Source organism: Bombus vancouverensis, chromosome 8 (assembly GCF_051014615.1).
Source record: "Bombus vancouverensis nearcticus chromosome 8, iyBomVanc1_principal, whole genome shotgun sequence".
Lineage (NCBI taxonomy): Eukaryota > Metazoa > Arthropoda > Insecta > Hymenoptera > Apidae > Bombus > Bombus vancouverensis.
In genome coordinates this window covers 7,685,571-7,705,900 of record NC_134918.1, presented here as the reverse complement: position 1 = coordinate 7,705,900, position 20,330 = coordinate 7,685,571, and the positions used below count along the sequence as shown (strand labels likewise).

Sequence of the window (20,330 nt, the reverse complement as noted above, 5' to 3'; positions counted from 1 at the left end):
CGAAAGTGGGAAGGATTAAACGCGAAGGATATCGAAACACGATTCGCAGTCAGCTGCAGAATCAACGAAGGGATCGAAGTGAAAGTGACAATTAGCAAAGGCGAATTGTGCCAGCCTTTTATGATTCCATGGTGGGATCTGGCCACGTTTGAGTTACTCGCAGGAGGTCGAGTGGTGCAGTTCCCTTCCAGTCATTCTACCTCCAACACGATCATTTTTAATTTTACGTTCTTTTCTTATTAATCTAATCGTAGTAAGTGTCTTTCAATTTCCTTACTATTTTCCTCAAATTATTAAGGACAAAAGGGATACTTAAATACCTAATGCTCCTTTTTTCTTCTTTTTTTTTTCTAAATTATATTGTCTAAATATTTTGTCAGACGTATCAAATCATACGTCTTAATATATCTGAAAATAATTTTAACTATTCCAAAATAATAATTTCAATTCACAAATTCTTTCCAAGCAGCCGAAAACTTCATTACTATCCTCGTTAATGCAAAAATCTAATACCGTCAGGAGCGCAAGAGGAGCGTCAAAAGACGAACATGAGCTTGATCAAGAGGAACGTGACGTTTGCTACATTGATCGTGCTTTCTTTGGTGTTCGTCGTGTACAGTTTCCCTGACGGTGCACCGGTGGATACTTGCGTGAAGCCATCGAAAGCCAACGAACCTAATCATGGCCAAGCGAAGTCGCAGTCCGTACAATCGAGTCCTTACGCTTTTACCGCCTCGTCGTCGCAATACGGTCCTGGATCTCAGATTACTGGTACGTTATCCGTCTCTTAACGAATCGTTCTTTACGTTTTTGCTCATTTAAAGTGCCCATAAGTGCGCACTCAACTAATTACCACGTAAATTGGAAAATAAGAAAAATAAGAAACAAGACTACAATCAAACAATTTTTCTCCCGTTTGTAAAAAGAATTCAGTCGCAGTACGCATTGTTCCTCACAAAAGCTGATAAACTACTTAGCGAAGAAGAAGAAAATCGTTTCTCCAAAAAGGAAACGAGAGAATCTTATTTCCTTCGAAAGGGGTGAAACGAGATAGTTGGACGTTTCGTCGCAAACAATTTCCCTTGTATTTTGTCGAAAAATTAGCGATACAGGGCGAAAACGATCGAATAGGAAAAGAATAACGGGACGAAGCCGATATAGGGAACAATCGATCCAATCAACGTGGATAACTCGAAACGCGTCTAAACGCTAACAATCGCGTATTTTGCGGTTCGGTCCGGTTCTGCATGTTCAATCATCGGAATAATAGCGTGAATCGTCTACGGGTGAAAAATACGTTTCTATGTAGACTTCGTCGAACACCAGCGAAATTACGTGCCTAAAATCCCTCTTATTCAGCCAACCTGTCGTGCGACGAAACGTTAGATCAAACTCACGTTCGAGTTTAACGTTTGCGTTAAACTTGCCTCACCTTCATAGTTTATCACGATTAAATGACAGTTTCCTGAGTCACAAACTCGGTCTTCGAATTTCCGATCTCCGATGGAAATTTTGTAGGAACGCGAGAGAAATTTTTAGCTACGGTACTGCATTTTTTACTGTTCAAAGTTTAATGTCTGCAAGATGAATATTGATAAAATTTTCGACGAACAACGGACGCAGGATTTGCAGTGAAAGTAAAGATTTTTGCGGCGCTTCATCGAAGATTTCCATCGACGATCAAAGGGAGACAAACAATTTGATAAGAATTTGTTATATCGATGAATATTAATCGTAAGAACTAAGATGTGGAGAAGCTTGGTGAAAGCTTATTGGAATATTTTAATGACAATGGTGTTTCTATAACGATATAGACGAATCGAATAAATAAATTGAAAATCTAAAAAAGAATCGAAGAAACGGCTAGTGTCGTTTGATCGAACTAATCTTTAGGATAATCGGGTATGAAATTCGAATTTTTACTTTCTTATTATTCGTACTACTAGTAAAAAACGCGTGATAACAACGTACAATTTCATGAAATAGAAAGTAAAAATAAAAAGCACAATTTCTGAAAATGATTCATAACGAAGTTTACGAGTTGACAAGAATTTTTTACCCTCAGATCGAGAGTCTTGTTAGCAGGTTGATTAATTTGCCAAGTAATTTCGTGCACGTACATAGAAACCGGAAGTAACATATTTTGCAACCATGCAGCTCGATAAGTATGGAGCCAGGCTAAGGTTTGCGAGGTTCCCCAGCTGCAGTTTTCTCATTCGACTTAACACGCTTGCACGAAAAAAGAAATACGCGCTAGCCTGACCTGACTTTGCCTGGTTAAATCTAAAGCACGCATTCTAGAATGCAAGCAACTCGCCTACGTGTCCTTCTATTCGTAGAACCTATGTAGAATGCGAGACTGACTTGCCTCGCGTTTAAACAAAATACAATTATACGACGATTCTTCTCGTTTCTCATCTTCCATTTATGGTTGAACGATCGAACAGGAATTTTTACACAATTTACGATCATTTGTCGAGTAATTTCTGTTATTTTAATGCTCGTTGTTCACTTTGAATGTTCTAATTTACACTGTTTGAACGCACCTTATGTCACGTCGTTTTATTTGTTATACAACGACAGAGAAAAGATATCTCCTGTCTTCTGATAATCCAATTTGCTGTTAATTACTTTTTATAAAATTGAATATGGTATTTCAATTGTATAATTTTAAACTTTGTATAGCGTGTTGTAGTAAGTTGGTCCATCGTTGCTTCCACTTCTTTGAAAATAAAACACGCTTTTGAAATACATAGCTTCGATGATCTCTTTTTTTTTCACTTTTTAATTCACTCTTGTTACACGCTGTCTATTGTAAATTGAAATTAAGTTCGAAACCTCGCTCAGTACCGAGCGACCAGCGTATCGTAGCAACTTCGTCTTTTTCTTTTTGGTCATCCTAATTGTGTTCTTTGTACAACGTCGCCTTTGTACACCGACTCTAATACCGTGTATCGATCAGAAGCGAAAGAAGAAAAAAGTTGTGTGCGGACAGAATAGAAGATTACCGTGTCGATGGAAAGGGAGTGGCACGAACACTACATTCTAATTTTGCCAATCAATAACGAAGTTATTTATCCGATTTAATATTACATAGTAGATACAGTTACTATAGGACATAGTTATTTATTATTCATCAAGCTTGATATACACGTGTGTTCGTAACTTTATGATTTTACCTTCGGCGTGAAAATCACAAAATTTAACGAAAGATTAAACAATTATACAAAACGTACGAAAATTTCGTTCGTTCATTGCTCCAATAGAGTCCAAACGTTATTTCGTTTTCGTTCGAAAGACCGTAACTCACTTGACAGCAAAGATTTTGAATTTATTCTAAATTCCGTAAATAAATAGTATATTTCTGTAGAAAAAAGCACGATGTTGAAACGTTAAATAGAAAAATATCAAATGTAAATATTACTCTTTTATTTATCTCACTTTGCTGATATTAAATTTATATTTCAAAAATGAATATTGCATATTCTGTTGAGAAGGAGAGAAACGAGCTTTTCAGATTAAAATAAATATTAAATTTATTTAAATATTCAAGTTGTCGTTTAATCAACAATGTTTCATTTATATCAACATTTGTATGTTAGATTGAACGTCAGAGATCGTTCGATCGCAATTGATGAAACAGAGGGGAAAAGAACAAGGAAAGATAACGGGGTTCGACTATGAATATAATTGAGGTATTGACCTTTCTCTTTTATCACAAGCAGAGATATTAAGGCGAGATATTAAGGAACTGGTTCCTTTCGAATGTCTTAGAATATTCGAGGATGAGAAAGCCGGAATGAAATAGGGTGCCGTGAGGGAGGCGTAAACGAATAGTGGTCGAAACGAATCCCAAGGTCTACGTCCTGTTTACGTTCTCGGAGAAAATAAGCTTCCTGCTTCCTACTGCTGAAAGTTTCGTTCACGTTTTCCTGTTACTTCCTTAGCAATTTCCTCAAGTTGTTTTATAGTACATATTCTCTCTTTATTTTTTTCTTTTTTATCATTCAATCTTATCGATAAATGTAGAATCATATACGAATCACGGTTGCGATTGTGATTATTCTTCGTCATTCTAATATTCATACTATGCAGCTATTCTCTTATCTTCAAGAAATTTTTTCACACGGTGTAAAAATGTTAAAAGGTCTTGAATCGTAAATTGTCAACGAACTTCTTTTTTTGGGGGACTTTTATATTATATTTTTATATCGTTTCTATTTCCCTTACCTTCTATTCGCTATGAATGGCAAGCTAGCAACGAACGCAGTGTCTTAGAGGAAATAATCGATTTTTTCATTCTACAAGTAAAATTTATGAAACAGAATCTCCCCGATCTTGGCAAGAAGCATCTAAAAAATATCACCGCGTTAAACTACAATTTTTATTACATCGCATTTTCTTAGTATAATAATAACACAGCATGCCCCGTACATTCATTTTGTCCACTTCACATATACATACAGTTGGTATGCTAAGCTTCTAAAAATTCCGGAAAAATTTCTACCTACCTACCAACGTATCCGCTTTATCGTCCAACAAATTCCTACACAAGTTGTTAACAGATTTCCTTCATAACAACCAACCATTTATTCAAGCAGCAAAATTAAATGTTAAACTTCGTTGGTGTATCCAAATGGAACTATAAATGCTAAAAAAAGATCGTTTTACAAAAAATATGTGCGGATTAATTGGTCCACCCACGAGAAATCACATTCTCCAACATCCCTTCTTACATTCGTCGATCGTCCTTTCTATGTTTACTTCCCTCCTTTGTGTTCCTCGGCAACCCACACTCACGGACAATATCATCAAACTGTCCCTGGAGATTGAGTTCTCCAGTGAACCGAATGTTTTTCCAGTGACCATCAGCGGCTCGTCGTTCAAGGGATTCTTCCTGCAGGCACGTGACCCCGATACAGACAACTGGATCGGTTCCTGGGCGCAAACCGACAACACGAATACCCACCCCGAGTGCAGTGCCGTGACACACGCCGATCCTTACGTGAAACAGCACGCCACTCTTATCTGGAATGCGCCACCGAACGCCCGTGGACGCGTGTACTTCACGTGAGTGCCAATTTTCTTCGTACGGGCAAGATAAACCGCACTAACGCGGTTTGCCTTGCAAATCGATCACTCTGATAGAGTTTTAGAGCCAGCCGCGGAGAGTCGCGTGGATGATGTTCGGAATTGCGGAGAATCGCATTGCGTACGTTTCGTATCGCTGTACTTGGAATTTCGGGAATATTCTCATACGTTGGATTAACAGTTGCAGGATGCTTTTACAGCAGAAGTTTTTGAAATCAAGTTCTGTGACATTTTGAACGAGGTGGAACCTTTTGAAACTAAGTTACTGTGTATTTTTACAGCGGAACTTTCTGTAGCCGTGCTTCGCGATATTTATTGCAGTGAAACTTTCTGATGGCCAGTTTCGGAAAGAAAAGAGTCATCGCTGTTTTACGAGTCGTTTTGTATTTAATTTGTAAAATTGATTTGCTCTGGTAGGAAATTTTGTTAGGGTTACGTAAAGGAATTTATTTATCCAGCATTAATTTGCAACCTGTAAAATTTCGTTAATCGTGGAGTTATTCGATTTTAGTATAATAGTATAATAATTTCTGATAGTCATTCCACGTTCGTTGATATACGAATAAGTCTCAATAATGCTTCATTCAAGCGTCACGTACTCTATCATAGATTAGCAGAAGAATCGACATAAATTTCCATTGCTGCCAAGCTTAATTTAGACACGTTTATTATAAACGACAAGCATGCGCCGAGTATAATTTATGGTAATTGGTTGCACTTTGGTGAAGGGAAATATTTGTAAATTCTTCCCCGTGGAATGCAATCTACTCGCAAGATTGCGTCACTCTTATCGTAAACGAAACGATATCATTTGTTGCGCTTAAAACGAGAACGGGTACAAGCTATTATAATGCAGTTACAAAATAACATGATCATTTATTCACTGTACTATGACTTCTGAATATTTCTTAATCCCCGTATCGTTCCTTTAAAAACTGTTTCTTTTATCAAAGAAATATAGTGAAATTATTATTAATATCTTTACTGTTTCTATTTCCTGCATTTATATTAAAAAGAAAATTAAATTGTTATTTAGAATTGATATAAAAAATTCTCATATACAGGGTGGTTGGTAACTGGTGGTACAAGCGGAAAGGGGTGATTCTACGCGAAAAAAGAAGTCGAAAATATAGAATAAAAATTTTTCGTTTGAGGCTTTGTTTTCGAGAAAATCGACTTTAGATTTTCTTAAGCGGATCTCACTGTAGATCGTTGTCTCGATGGAAAAATTAAAAAAAATTTTTATTCTATATTTTCGACTTCTTTTTTCGCGTAGAATCACCCCCTTCCCGCTTGTACCACCAGTTACCAACCACCCTGTATATAAAATCTTTGGATCCTTCTTCACTCACTGTGAACGAAAGATCGTCGAACGATAGAAATTAGTCGTAATCGAGTTTTGGAAAATACTGAAAAATAAATTGAGAAATAAATAATACGAACAACATGAAACAATTTTAACAACTTTACTGGTGCCAAAAAGTTCACGATATCGGATCGCAAAATTAGGAGGTTAATGAAAGAGAAACTAAAATCGGAGTGGTGATTATCAGCCACTCCCTCTAGGGATAATAATACCTTGTGCTGTACTTAGTTTTTGATGTTTGTCAAAGAGTTCATCGTTGCAGTCCTCAAATTAGATGTAATTGTTCGCAAAGTCTTTACCAAAGCATTAGCTAATGTCAGACTACTAATTGGGCTTAACAGTATCTTCGTTCTTAATGGATAGTATCAGTTTTAATAGATCACAGCCTTTTTAATAAATTTATTTATCCAAGTTATTTATAAAGTTATTTATCCAATTCCCGAATTATAAAAATGTTCGTATAAAATAATTAAGAAACAGCGGAGGAGATAATTTTTATCGTTAGTTTCTAATTATCGTTTAATGTTTCAAATTTCAAAATTGAGCTTACGCGTGTCTGTAAAATAGCTCACAGAAAAATGTTAATAATCTTCATTGCTTATGCGAATTTTACAAAAATTCTACTTGACGTAATGAGAAAAATATAGAAATTTAATTTCGTCATGTCATTTTTTAATATTCCAAAGTTTCATTTAATTGAATTTGTGCGCATCATTCATAGATCACTGGCATTTTAACAATCTCCATATATTGCGCGTTTCTTTCGTTAAATATTTTTAATATAAAGATTTCATTAGATATAGTCAGAAAGATGTAAAAAAAGTAATATGCCTTGTGAAAGTCATATTGCCTTAAAATTTCTAATTACTTTTTAGAATCGTTTATTTTGTATTATTTCAACTTTGACGTTCCTCTTTTTCAACTCATCTGCATTTCGGTGGTTGGTAGATCCCGATAGCAACTGTTGCAAATTAAGCCATTCTATGTGAATATTTAATACAGCAAGCACCACGGGATTCTTAGCTTCAAAAGAAATTTCTTTTGCCTCGCAAATAATTAATCTACTGCGACAATAATTTACGACCAATGTCCCCATTAGTTACCAGAGGAACACGTTGGTAGGAAGCGTTAAACTTCCAAGCCAGGCTAATTAATTAATTTTAGCCACGGGTTTTTACCCGTTGGGACTTGAACAATCTACTCGCGGTTTCCTGTGGTCCAAATAGAAAAACTTCCATTTTTCTTCAGTTTCCTACGTAAGTCGTGCACTCAAAGTCATAAAGAAACATTCATTTTCTCAACATGCAAAAGAATCGCGTTGGATAAAGTTAAAGGGAAAGAATTAGTTAATTCGATTTTAATTCATCCAGAGAATTATGTTCTGTTAAATTGCAATTATATTTCAGTGAAAAAGTACATTATCTAAATAGTAATAATTTATCTCTTGAAGTGAATTATATTTACTCGTTTCTTTTCATTTGATTCATCGGGAAAATTAAATTTGTCGAACTGAAATTAAAAAAAGAGACCCAACCCTAATCTCGATTCTTTAAAGCGTGATCGTATTAATTCGTAAAGCAAAGTTATATTCGTCAAATTGCGGTGTATTCCAATTTTCTAATTTTCCAATTCATCAGGAAAGTGAACATCTTAAATGTATGTTTATTATTATTTACTAAATTACAACCCTTTCGTTGTACACATTAGCCGAATTAAAAGGAAAATTTCCATAATTCCGTATTTCCAATTTTCTAAATTGCAATTACTCTTTGCAATGTCCAGCTTCTGTCGAAAATCTCTTCACCAAATTGCGACGCTCTTGTGCATCACATTCTGAAATTGAATTAATCCAATTAAAATGTAAAATAAAAAAAAATTTGTGTCATCGATTATCCTGGGAAATAAATTCCAATATTTCATAGGAGGATCTCCATTAATTTCGTATTTGCAATTTCCCAACTTGTAATTCCTTTCTATTCGATTTTGACAAATTTACGTTCACCGAACTGCAATGATCTCGTTATTCGCCTTCACGTTATATCGTATCGCGAAATTATATCACTGAAATCGAAATCGAAAATGTGGCCTTCATTAGGTACTAATTATCTTGGAAAATAGAGTTCACTAAGTTACGACGTGGATGAAGGATTTCCATTCGACAGGGGATAACGTAATAAGATTAATTGTATGCTGCTGGCCAGTGGAAATAATCGTTTCCGCCGCGCGATTGCTCGCGAATACGCGTGTACACGGCAGGCTTGCTAATAAACCATCGAATTTCCAGGGAATATTACAGGTCAGAAGGTTCGCATGCCGGGCTGAAAGGTAACGGATGAATCGTTCTAGCTCGTTGCGGTCCCTCGTTTGAAATACCACGTTGAATCGTTTTACAGCACAGAAACTTCTACTTTTTTTCTTTTTACCTTTCCTTTACCTTTTTCATACGAGCATGGGAAAGCCCGACTCGTAAGTGGTGTAGTTTTAAATTTGTTCTTCACCCTCGCGTATCCCAGCAGTATACGGATTTTGAAAAAAGAAAAAAAAAAAAAAAAGAGGGAAAGGACGCGTTCGTTCAGTGAAGTTTAAAACATCAACTTCGAGCGTTTTCTTTTGTTCGATCAATATTTTACTTGTTACGCTTGTAGCGTTAATGCGATGTTTTCGTCGCATCCTATTTATACGGTTAGTGTATTTAATGTTATCGATGTTAGTAAGAAAATAATTCTGTATTTGTATTATTTTTGGTATATGGATGTTACAATTTCAATTATTATTTTATGTTGGTATATTATCTAAACGCAAAAGACAGCTTCTTTAATCGTTATTCCGCACATCGGTAAATACCACTTATGTTCTTAATTTTCTGCCGCAAAACGCTATTGATATTAATATTAACGATTTCGTTTTCATTCTTTGGATCTGTTTTCATTATTTCACAGGAACAGTTCTGTCGTTGGATTAGTACCGTTCTTAGGTTCCTGAACCGTAGGAGTAGCTGACGCGTGGCTGACCATTAAAGACCCAATCTCCTTAATACACGTATCTCGAAGACAATGAAAGAAAACGTATTTCCATTGATCTTCTTATTTTTATACAGCTCAGTGGTTAAAAAATCGTAAAGATATATATATAGCATGTAAGGATACTTTAAGAGATATGATAAATTCATGAAGTTTTTTAGAAAGATCAATGGTATATAGCTAATCTTGTGGCAGTCAATATTTCTAAAAATATAAAAGAGTATAATTAGATTGGTGTGAAATCAAGATGGATTTGATCATAAAAAGAAGTTTGTGATAATACAAAATTGATCGACAGCGTATCAAACGTACTAAAAAAAAAAAAAAAAATGCTTCTCTACTCTGTAAAGGACAAAATACGTGACTTATGGTATTTTTCCTCTAGCTTGCGTGTTTTAAGTATAGTATTAACAATAAAACACGATTTTTATTAGCTATCGTTATACTTACGATCCTCTGAATTATATCGCAAACGAAATGATACACGACACGATATTTTACATGTGAAATGTGGATGTTATAAACTCGCCAAAGAATGCCGAGATATCTCAATCTAAAAGCACCTAAGACCCTTAACCTTTGACCATTTACTTTAAATTACGGTATTTAATTTGATATTTCTGATTTTTCTGATTACAGAGGCACCATTTTGAAGGAGTACGCGACTTACTGGTCCAATCTGGTAGCCACAACGAAGAATTGAAGATCTCTACTAATTTCTAAGTTCAAAAGTATTATACTCTGGAACTAATAATCGTATTCGATTCTTCGAAAGATCTTGCTTTTGCGTCGAAAGCATAGTGATTCATAAATGAACGGAGAGAAGCGGTGACATCGGAACGCCCAAGAACATCGTAAAATACGAAGAAACATGTATTTTGTACTATCTTGTATATTGTATATTGATCTATTTTATTGTAAGAAAGAAAGAACGATTTTAAATATAAAATCACAAAAATTCACGATTTTGTATATCCTAGCTATATTAATCTATTTTTTTTATAAACAGAAACTAAGATATTAACTGTCAAATAATACAAACTTTTTATATTGCTTATATATATTGACCTATCTTGTAATAAGAAAAAACGTTAAATACAAAATCATCGAAATTTACACGATCTTGTATATTGATCTATATTTCTTCTAAGAAGAAAATAGTTTCTAATATAAAATCGCAAGAGTTTACACATTTATGTCTTTCTTCGCCTCGTAGAAGAAGTTGAACTTTCGTTGTTCATGAAATATTGATGATGTTGTTCCACTCGGTTCTTTTTCTGTTAGTCTGTGGAAGCTACTTTCTATTTTCATTCGCAACCGGTCGCTAAGGTTCTCGATCTGTCAGACGCAGTTGCGTAATATTCGATTGACTGACTGTACATCGTTTACACGAGTGTACATATTTGTACAACGTACCGCGTTAAATTGTAAAGTCTTAAAAATATAAAATTGATCGACGAAAGATATGAAATATCGCGTTTTTCTCCTGGCGATCATCGTATCAACTATCGCGTATAGAGAGTTTAAAGCTTTACCATGTCAAGGTACTATATATATTCAAATTACCTACTTTAATGGCTAGAATATTCGATTATGGCTCATAATGCGATAAATACACAAAATATAATAAATCCATCAACACGATGGAAAATTCTTTTTACATGCGTTAATATCATCTTTTACGTAGTCTTAAATTAAATTTATAGACAAAATAATCAAAAGTATAATAAATTTACCGATATAACGAGAAGAAGCTTAATTTCCATTTTATATAATTTCAGTAATTTCGCATTAAATTTATAATCGAATATGTCTGTTAACAGCCTTGTTCATTATGCGAACGAAGTCTTTGGACTCCTCATGGTAATAAAACGCCGATTCTACGTCACTTTAATAAATGACGGCGTAATAAAAACGTCACGCACTTCTGTACGATCTCTCATTGTTAAGAATGTGGCACAAGGTTCATCGAAACTACAATCTTCCTCCAACGATCGCGTAAAATTGATTACCAGTAACGAGAAGGAAGACCATTAGAATTCCACGAAACATTACCTCGGCAATAGCTCGCTCAGTCAGACAAAGAAATCTCCCAGCTTTTCACATGCGCCGAGTATCTTCAACCTACCCTAACAAATGATCGCATCGTGCGAAGAATTTCAGCCTTCGGGGACATGATTCGTAACAGATTCACTTTTTCAAGACTTCAAACCAAACTTACGCAACGTTCGCTCCCAATGGATTCGCCTAACATCAGTTTCGACATCCTATCTCTTTCAACATCCAGCAAACCAAGATTTACCTATTCACGAGGCTACGGTTAGAAGTCGAACTGAAACTTTAATTAACGTTAAACAAGGAAACGCTTTGTGTCTTCGAATAAGCAAGCAACTATATTCGTTTATAGTCCCAAAAATTGACATACGTTTAAACAGATCTAGAGAAAAAACGCGTTAAGAATCGGATATAATATGTATTTTTTCTAGGTATAGAAGAGGAGAGATTTTGGAGAAATTTGCGATTAATGATTGTTTTATCGTTGGCAAAGTTCTCAAACTCATGGACCTCGATCGTCGAGCACGGAACAGATTTTGCGATCCTTTCTCGCAAAACTACCGCATCTAAATTCACCGGTCGGCTCTTCTGACGTCGATTCCAATTCGAAGATACTTAGAATGGCGAAGTGTATCGGCGAGATCGGTTTGGAAGTTATCGAACCTCCCTTACGGGGACGACCCACTTTTACCGATCGACTAACTTACGTAACGTGTCTCGCGATACTTTTGCTCGCATTACGACGTGCTGAGTTCCATTAACGGCAATCCGGCGAAAGAAACGGCAAAACCCTCTTTGGGAACGTGTGGTAACCATCTCGTCGTCGTGTCGGTTCACGTGTCTCCGCGTGAAACCGGTAATCGCTGCTCCTTAAACAGCGGAACGAGAATTCCCTTCCGATAGATTGCACGAAAGAAGCAATCGCCTTCTACGTTCCTGATAGCTCGACGACTCGTGCGATTTTTATCTTCGAAGGAGTCTCGAAACTTTTCCAACAGATGCTAGTTCATCGTATTAACTGCTTCGATCGATAATCCTTACGGGTTTCTAAGATTTTACATAATTTATTAATTAATTTGACAAAATGTTGCGTTGGAAATGATTTTAGATTTTCGTATCCAGAATCCTTGAAAATATTAGGTTGTTCTAAAAGATTCTCTCGGTTTATGAGGTAATAATAGAATTTATTACATTATATTATAAAATACACAACATTTTTTGTTTTAATGCGAGCGAAACGTATGTTATAGCAGTTAGAGGATGTGACTGAGGATAAAGACGAAAACATTTGACAGACTAGGTTTCATATTTGTATAAACATTGTATAAATAGCCACCTTTAGGTCAACCTGATACTACGTCGAATAATTTTAGATTTTTGTAAAAGTGAAAATTGCATATAGTGCGAAATTTTTAATTTTTATGTCTAATAAATGTGTACGTACTGTGACCGAAAACTCTGCGAAGCTACATATCACAACGTCGACCACGGAACAGATTTTACGACCACTTTTCGCAAACCCGTCGCATCTAAATTCACCAACGTCGATTCCAAGAAGCTATAGAATCTCGAAGAATAGTAAAATAGATCTTATCCGACCGGAAAATAAAATTAAACATTGATACAACGCAATTGCAACAAGTCAGCGAATTGTATTGTCAAATTTTAGATTCGACGTTCTTATACATTAAAAGGTCTATGAATTTTGTCGCTATTTCATACTATGCGTGTTACAAACTAATTTAAGGACTTACTTAATGGTCGTATATTAGATTAACATCAGAGTGTTAATTACCTCGACTATATAGTACCGGAGTTTTCTCAATTTCTGCTTCTGACAGAAGTAGACCAGTTTACGCGTTTGATTGCCATAAAAATCGGGACGACGTCGCTCGATGTAATATACCCAAGGGCTTTATGGGATAACTCTTCGTGAATATATCGATAGAAACGTTCATCGACAACGACAGCTGACAAGTTTTAATCGCTTTATTCTAGAATTTTTTTCTTTCAGATTGAACGGTGCTCGATATGATAATACAAATTGATAGTTGTCGGGAAAACAAGAGACTAGCAAAGATAGAACGTCAGGAAGAATCCAAATGTTCAAATGAATCTTTAAATGGAAGATCGGATAAACGAGCGTAAAAATATCGATTTTGTACGAATACGCGTATTGGAATAGTCCCTTAAAATACTGACGAAGAATCGAACAACGAAGAATACATGACACGAATGCGTGGGGTCTGCAGGTGTGAAGAATTGAAATCCGCAGACAATAGAGCGTGGATCTGTTTCGCACGGTATTTCAGCAGTTAAACTTTAAACGTGAAGCGTAAGGTTGAACTGGTATTTTGTTTCAGGTGGCCCAAAATATGGAATCTTAGATTTTTGCGGTATTATTGCACAAAGTTATTGATCTTATTGATCGCACGATCAAATATTTGATAAATATTTCCATAAAAAAGAAGGTTAAGCTATATGTTTAATATCCCTGCTATATCTTATTTCTATAAAAAAATCGAGGATTTGCGATTATCCTATTTCTCCTCAAGTGACGAATCCGATAAAAATAAAGAGTTCCAGAGGTCACCAGAGTTGGCTATTACGAAGAGATACGAGGGAAAATGTTTTATTTGTATAAACATATGGTAAAACATTTTGCATTAACATTCGTCATACTCGTATCCCGTACTTCCAATTATCGCGCTGCATCATCCAAGCGTTAACCTATTCGACGAATTTCACGAACTATCCAAAATTTGATGCTCTTCGCAACATTGAATAACAGCCGTGTTTCAGCGAATCCTACTAACCCTCCGAAACTCTATGCCTTTATCTTCCAATTCTCTATAACGCTGCTTTATATAGCCTAAACGAATTTCCCATTTTCCCTGTCCTAATTTTCTACAATCATCGATGTGAAACAACCTGACCCGTTCACGATCTATATTTACGGTGTACGCTGGCGTATCTCGGTCCGCTGCTAATCCGTAGCCAGGTCGTTAAGATGACGACGCGTTTCCGCAGCGTATGTAACGAAACGCAATTCCCTTTCACCCTCTGTTACGCCTGCTCGTGAAGCAGCACGTCGACGATGTGTACCTCGCTTAGAATCATACATATTTACGTTGTGCCACAGAGGAACACATCGACCCTCGAGTCTCTCTGGCTGTTTCACGAGGAATGACTCAGGGGCTCTGCGCCCCTGCGACGATTCCACGGCTGCGGTCGGGGCTGCGACGAGGCGGGGGTGCGAGTAACGTGCTGGTTCTCGCATGCATTGCGCAGGACGTCGGCGCCCTAGCGTCGCGATCACCCTCCGACTCGATTCGGTCGTTGTTTGCTGCCTCCATATCGCTCTTGGCCGCGTGGCGAAGACGATCGTGTATCCCTTATTTCGTTTAATTCAACGACTCGTGAATTCTCCTCCATTTTCATGAAAATCTTGGCGAAAACCGAGGGCATTACTCGAGCAATATAATCAAGAAAGTATCCGTTTTCGAATCGACGGATCGATCGTACAGTAAAATATATATCACGTATACATGAGAGAGGCAGAAAAGGAGGAAGAAGTCGGAGACTGAATAAAGAAGCAGTGTGCCATTCTGTTCCCATGAACCTGTCGTTCGAGCAGTGAGGGGAAGTTCTGGTGGTGGTGGTGGTGGTGGTTGCGGTAAAACGTGTCCACGAACCTTCCTCTCCTTCTTCGCTCCCTCCACGAGCCGGTACAACAAGACGTTGACGACCAGGGTGAATAAAAGAGCCGTCTATATACCGCCCTAAGTTCATTCTCGTCCAACATCTGGCAATTTTCGATTTTTCTAAATCTAGTTGCTTTCCTACTTTCCTCTGGCTGCCCGTGGAAAGGTGGAACGTGCGGAGGTATGCGCGTGCTATCGATCACACGGGCCGATCGCGCGGATATGTGATACCGGAAGTAGGTACGGCAGGCTTGACCTGCGTGCAGGTGCTCCACGGTGCGTACCACGTATGCGTACATACATAGGGGTGAGCAACGACAGAGAAGAGAAGGGTGAGCGAGAAGAGGCCGCGTGTCAGGGCCAGTCGTGAAGATGCACGCCACCGACGCCGTCGCCGCGACGGCGTCCCTGCCGTCATCCACGTCCTGCGTGACCGCCTCGAGGAAGCCTGGCTATGCGGTCAACCTCGTCCTCGTCCTGTTCGTCTCCTGCTGGATCGTGCAGGATCGAATGGTCTTCGGCATGTCCGAACCACCCGAACTTACCACGATCGAGGGTGAGTCTTTCTCTCAATTTTATAGTTTCCCTTTCTTTTTCGAGTTTTTCGAGTGGATCGTGAATTTTTGATGGACTTCGGAAAAGTATAACGCGCAGGAGCGTATGTAGAAAGCACGTAATAGAAAAATATATTAAGTCACGTAAAATATTAGATCGTGATCGAGAGTGAGCTTCTCTGAGTTTTATTTTCCTTTTCTCAATTCTTGCGAGTTCACCGTGAATATTTATTCATTTATGAGGATGTTAAACGTATGATAATTTATGGAAAACATAACGCAGTAGACCATGCTCTATTTTTAGATTTTTATCCGTAGATCTTAGATTGTTTTTCTATTTGCATAGAGCAGATGCGAGGCATCTTTTCCTTATTTTATAAGAGCGAATAAATTAATTATAAATTTGCGTGGATATCCGCGATCTATTTATAAAGATTCACGTTCAGGTGATGTTAAATCGTGCACGAACTTTATTTTGTGGTAGAGTTGAAAGGATGATAAGTTGCGAGGAATATTCGCGGAGAATATGTCAAACTTGGAGTCTGAGGCAGGTTTTGTTAAGTGTACGTATTTTAGTTGGCGCTTTTGAGATGGAGGCAGAAGATGAAGTACCGCAGTAAGGAATACTCTTGATGAATATTCGAGTGATCTTGGAAGGTTTTTCGAAACTTTCCTCAATTATAAGATCACAATGACGAATAGCTTTCTTATTGCACGAAACATTTAAAATAAAAGTATCTTTGACAAAAATTGATGTTTACTCGATTGTTTAACAAGAATTATGCAAATTGTGTGCACGTATTCCCAAATACACCCTAAACTCCACGATCTTAATTAATTATTTAATTCTTTTAAACTATAGTATGCGAACACACCGCGAAAATATACACGCTAATCTCTATAATCTTAATGAATTAAGTAATTACACAAATTGGTTCGAGTCTACTATAATAAAATTCTTATTCATACAATAAGTATTTTTACATCTATTCGTATTTTCTAATGGAATTTTATTTTGTCAGGTTTTACATCTCATTCTCGCACTACCGAATTTTTCTAGTCCTACGAAAATACCACTAAATAATAAAAAATTTAATATACTATATATGTATGTAGGGGCCTAATTAACTAAGTATGTCAATGGTATAATAAATATCAATATTTTTTGCAACCATTGTATTTTAATACCACGATATTATATTCTAATAAATATTTAACAACTCTTCCATTTAACAACTTCTCTTGCTCTGCTTGCTGCATAATAAAACAAAATAAAATGACAAAGGATTATTTGCATCCTTTTCTTCTCTGATAAGAATAAAGAGATATTCATCGAATGTTTCTATAAAAGACACTTGGCATTGATTATCTCGACTATGTCACTGATTGCATTCCACTTTCATCCCTTTCACGTTTTTATTTCCGCTCGATATACGAGCAAATATTATTGCAGCATCGACGGGAGACTACGTGTCGATCGATGTCAAGATCTCTCTGTATTTTAAGTCCCTTTGCCGGATCAATGAAATACGTATGCACAGCGGATATACAATAAGCCTTTTGCACGATCGAACACGACTATTTATTTACAACTGACCCATATACATTTTACGAGCTTCCAAACTGTACCAGCAACACGATAATCCCTAATACACCCATATGAAATCCAAATGACTGTACTCACAGCAATGCAAAAAACCGTAACGAATGTGTTGCAACGAAAAAAAAGTGCGACAAATGGCTGAGACAGCAATTGATTCGGTTCCACTTTAAAATCATTAAAGTACTGCGACAACGTTCAAAAAAGATGGCGAGGGAGATAATGAATGATAAATTAGTGGAAAACGTAGGAATATTCTTTGTTAATTACGCAGTGAAGAATTTCGTAGTAAAATTGTCAAGTAGTGAAAAACAATCTTTCAAATAATTACTTTTGCCAACGATTTTTAGCAACGACACATCTTCTCTCCCTTCTGTGCTCCTGTTGTCATAGAATTACATTGACAAGTATCGTACAATATTCTACGATATCCTACATTCTGTTGGAAGTATGTAAAATACGACTTTCCCATCAAAACGATAGAATTCTTACAGAAATTGTAATTTTGTGCTTCGTTTTTTTATTTCTTTTCGATTCGAGGTTTAAATCGACGTGTCGTGTTTCTTAGGTTCCTAACGTATCCCCCGACACAGGAAGCTTAATCCAGGTCGAATGAAACATACACGGATACAAATTATCCATTGAACATACAAAATTCTCACGAAGATCGAAACTTCGTGCTTTGTTCTCTCATTTGTCTTAAATTCAAGCTCCAACTTGAATTGCCTTGCTTCTCTTAGGTTTCTAACGCGTGCTCAGACTCAGAACGCTAAAGTCAAACACACACAAGTAGAATTGATCCATTGGAAATACTTTGTTGTCCTACTTGTTTTCAATGCGAGCTTCAAATTGACATTTCTCGCATTCCACGCTCCGCGAGTCTGATGCGTTCTCAGACTCGGAAAGTTCAATCACCCGTTCAAGAGGTTCAGTATATTTCTTCCCCATCTGCCTGGTGCCCTCATTTGCGTTCTTATTTCCTGGACCAACGAGCTCGAGCCGCCTCTTTCCGATCGTTAAATCCAAGCGAATTGCACCCGGTAATATCATTCGCGTTCTTTACATTCCTTCGGGATTCGTCGATCTCGCGTTAATCTTTTAATCTCCAACCAGTCCGAAGGATACTGCCGGCACAATTTTGGACGGAAATTTATCATGCTCATTTCCAGTCGTCATTATCACTCCGACTTAGTAACCTATCCTTTGTATTTCTTGTTCACATGTAAAACCAGCTAGCGTTCCTCCGTTTCCATCGTTTTCTACTACCCAATTTTTCATCTTCTATTTTATTCTTCCTTTCAATGTTCCGATAATAATTGTACTGCTGAAAAAATGCTGTTCTTATTAGTAGTTGATGGATTGTGGATGTTTATGCATTCGTGGATCGGAAAATTGAAATAAAAGATATAATAGAGGAAAATATAGAAAATATTGAAAGTTTAATCTAAGTCTGTTTTCTTATTGTTAGTTGTACTCATAAAAATGTAAGTTTGCGTAGATATCCGCAATCTGTTAATAGCTGGCAACAGAACGAGATCTTTCCTAGAATCTATACATTCTTGGATACTGAAAAGCATGAAATTTGATTTGTAAAGTGGAAACGTATCTCTTCCGACACGTTTGTAAAGAAGACATCTTCTGATATTTAGAATTACCATGATAGTTGGATTAATTATTAATTCATCTGTGAAAAAAGATCCTGCTTTCCCAAAAACGAACACATTTATCACTCGGTTATCATTTATTCAACAACTTGCCCAAACACAATGCTTCGTATATATAATGGTTTGAAACAGATGTCAGAAGTAACGAGTCGGTTAGATTTATTCCTCTCGGAAGAACAACTCCAAAAATTACGCGTTTCTCCAAGGAATTTATCACTGTAAACTTTTTTCGACTTGACTGAATTTTTAATAATCCCAATAGGAAGAGTGAGGAGAAGAGAACTTAATCCCAATAGGGAGAGCGAGGAGAAGAGAACTTAATCCCAATAGGAAGAGCGAGGAGAGGAGAACTTGTGAAGAAGCAAAGATTTGCATAAGGTTATCGCGAGAAGGGATCACGACAAGAAGGGGTAACGAGAAAGATATCATATTTTCACAGAATGTCGAAGTCTCGAGGAAACGTAATCTCCATCCTTATCGTTTGTCGCGTTTCTTGGATCTTTTTGATGCAGCAATTGCGATACTAAGAAGGTTAATATCGGTCCTAGGACAATGGAACGCTTAAACAACGTTATACCTTGTCTTTCTTTCTTTCTTACTGTCGATGAACGATTTTCATCGATCGAGGAATCTTAGACGCTTCGAAGGAAAATCAAGACGTTGAACTAGATACGGTGACTCATTGGCTACTGGTTCAGAGTATTTGAACATTTACCATAGAAAATTTTTATGCGTCTATTATATCCGCAATGTAAAACATTTTGAAATTTCATTGTCACTGTGACGAGACTAAATTGTTACGATTATATCAGTGAAATTTGAAACTGTAAATCTGAGAACGTATGTAAAAGTTAAGAAACATATTTACTGCAGGTATACATGTGGCAAAAAGTACACCATGAATAGCTATTTTAAATATATATATCAAGTATTAAAAATGGCCTCACCGAATGCGAAGTCTTATTAAAATGTAACTGACCGTTCAAATAATTTTATGATTTTCGCGAAATATGCATTTGCACTTAATACCTTGTACCTCGTATACCCATTTTCAGAGCTGTTTCAAATTTTACCATTATAATCGCGATGGTCGAGTCTCGTAACAATGCCAATGAAATTTCCACGTGTTTCGTATAACACGCATGATATATTCGTAAAAGGACTCATGTAGAACGTAAACGTTTGAATATCATTTATGTGCAACGTGTATGTTCATTGGGGAACAAATTCGAGATTACCTTTCGTAAAATGTCTTTAAAACATGTTTGATGGGAAA

The 20,330-nt window shown here is 36.7% G+C and overlaps 2 protein-coding genes across 5 annotated transcripts in view; both read left to right on the top strand.

Annotated features, from left to right (window-relative positions):
- The first annotated feature begins 139 nt into the window (after positions 1-139).
- On the top strand, positions 140-10,439 carry LOC117162276 (putative defense protein 3). The gene is made up of 4 exons (XM_033344152.2): positions 140-253; positions 520-771; positions 4,863-5,070; positions 10,117-10,439. Exons 2-4 carry the CDS (start codon positions 549-551, stop codon positions 10,178-10,180), a joined length of 495 nt encoding a protein of 164 aa, XP_033200043.1. The 5' UTR covers positions 140-253; positions 520-548; the 3' UTR covers positions 10,181-10,439.
- Positions 10,440-14,874: 4,435 nt separating this feature from the next.
- Positions 14,875-20,330, top strand: part of jus (EB domain-containing julius seizure protein) — a 46,436-nt gene continuing 40,980 nt past the window's right edge. For 3 of the 4 annotated variants that reach the window (XM_076620603.1, XM_076620601.1, XM_076620605.1), the window contains exons 1-2: positions 14,875-15,285; positions 15,367-15,792. In XM_076620603.1, the coding sequence (XP_076476718.1) occupies positions 15,609-15,792 (184 nt within the window). In that variant the 5' untranslated portion in view covers positions 14,875-15,285; positions 15,367-15,608. Of the gene's footprint in view, positions 15,793-20,330 lie in introns of all 4 variants that reach the window. The other variant, XM_076620602.1, reaches the window with a different exon arrangement.

Excerpts from the sequence above, each read along its gene's own strand:
- LOC117162276 (XM_033344152.2), top strand. The coding sequence starts at position 549 with ATGAGCTTGATCAAGAGGAACGTGACGTTTGCTACATTGATCGTGCTT. Across the intron at positions 772-4,862 it reads TCCTGGATCTCAGATTACTG|TGACCATCAGCGGCTCGTCG; the intron begins GTACGTTATCCG and ends ATGTTTTTCCAG. Across the intron at positions 5,071-10,116 it reads CGTGGACGCGTGTACTTCAC|AGGCACCATTTTGAAGGAGT; the intron begins GTGAGTGCCAAT and ends TTCTGATTACAG.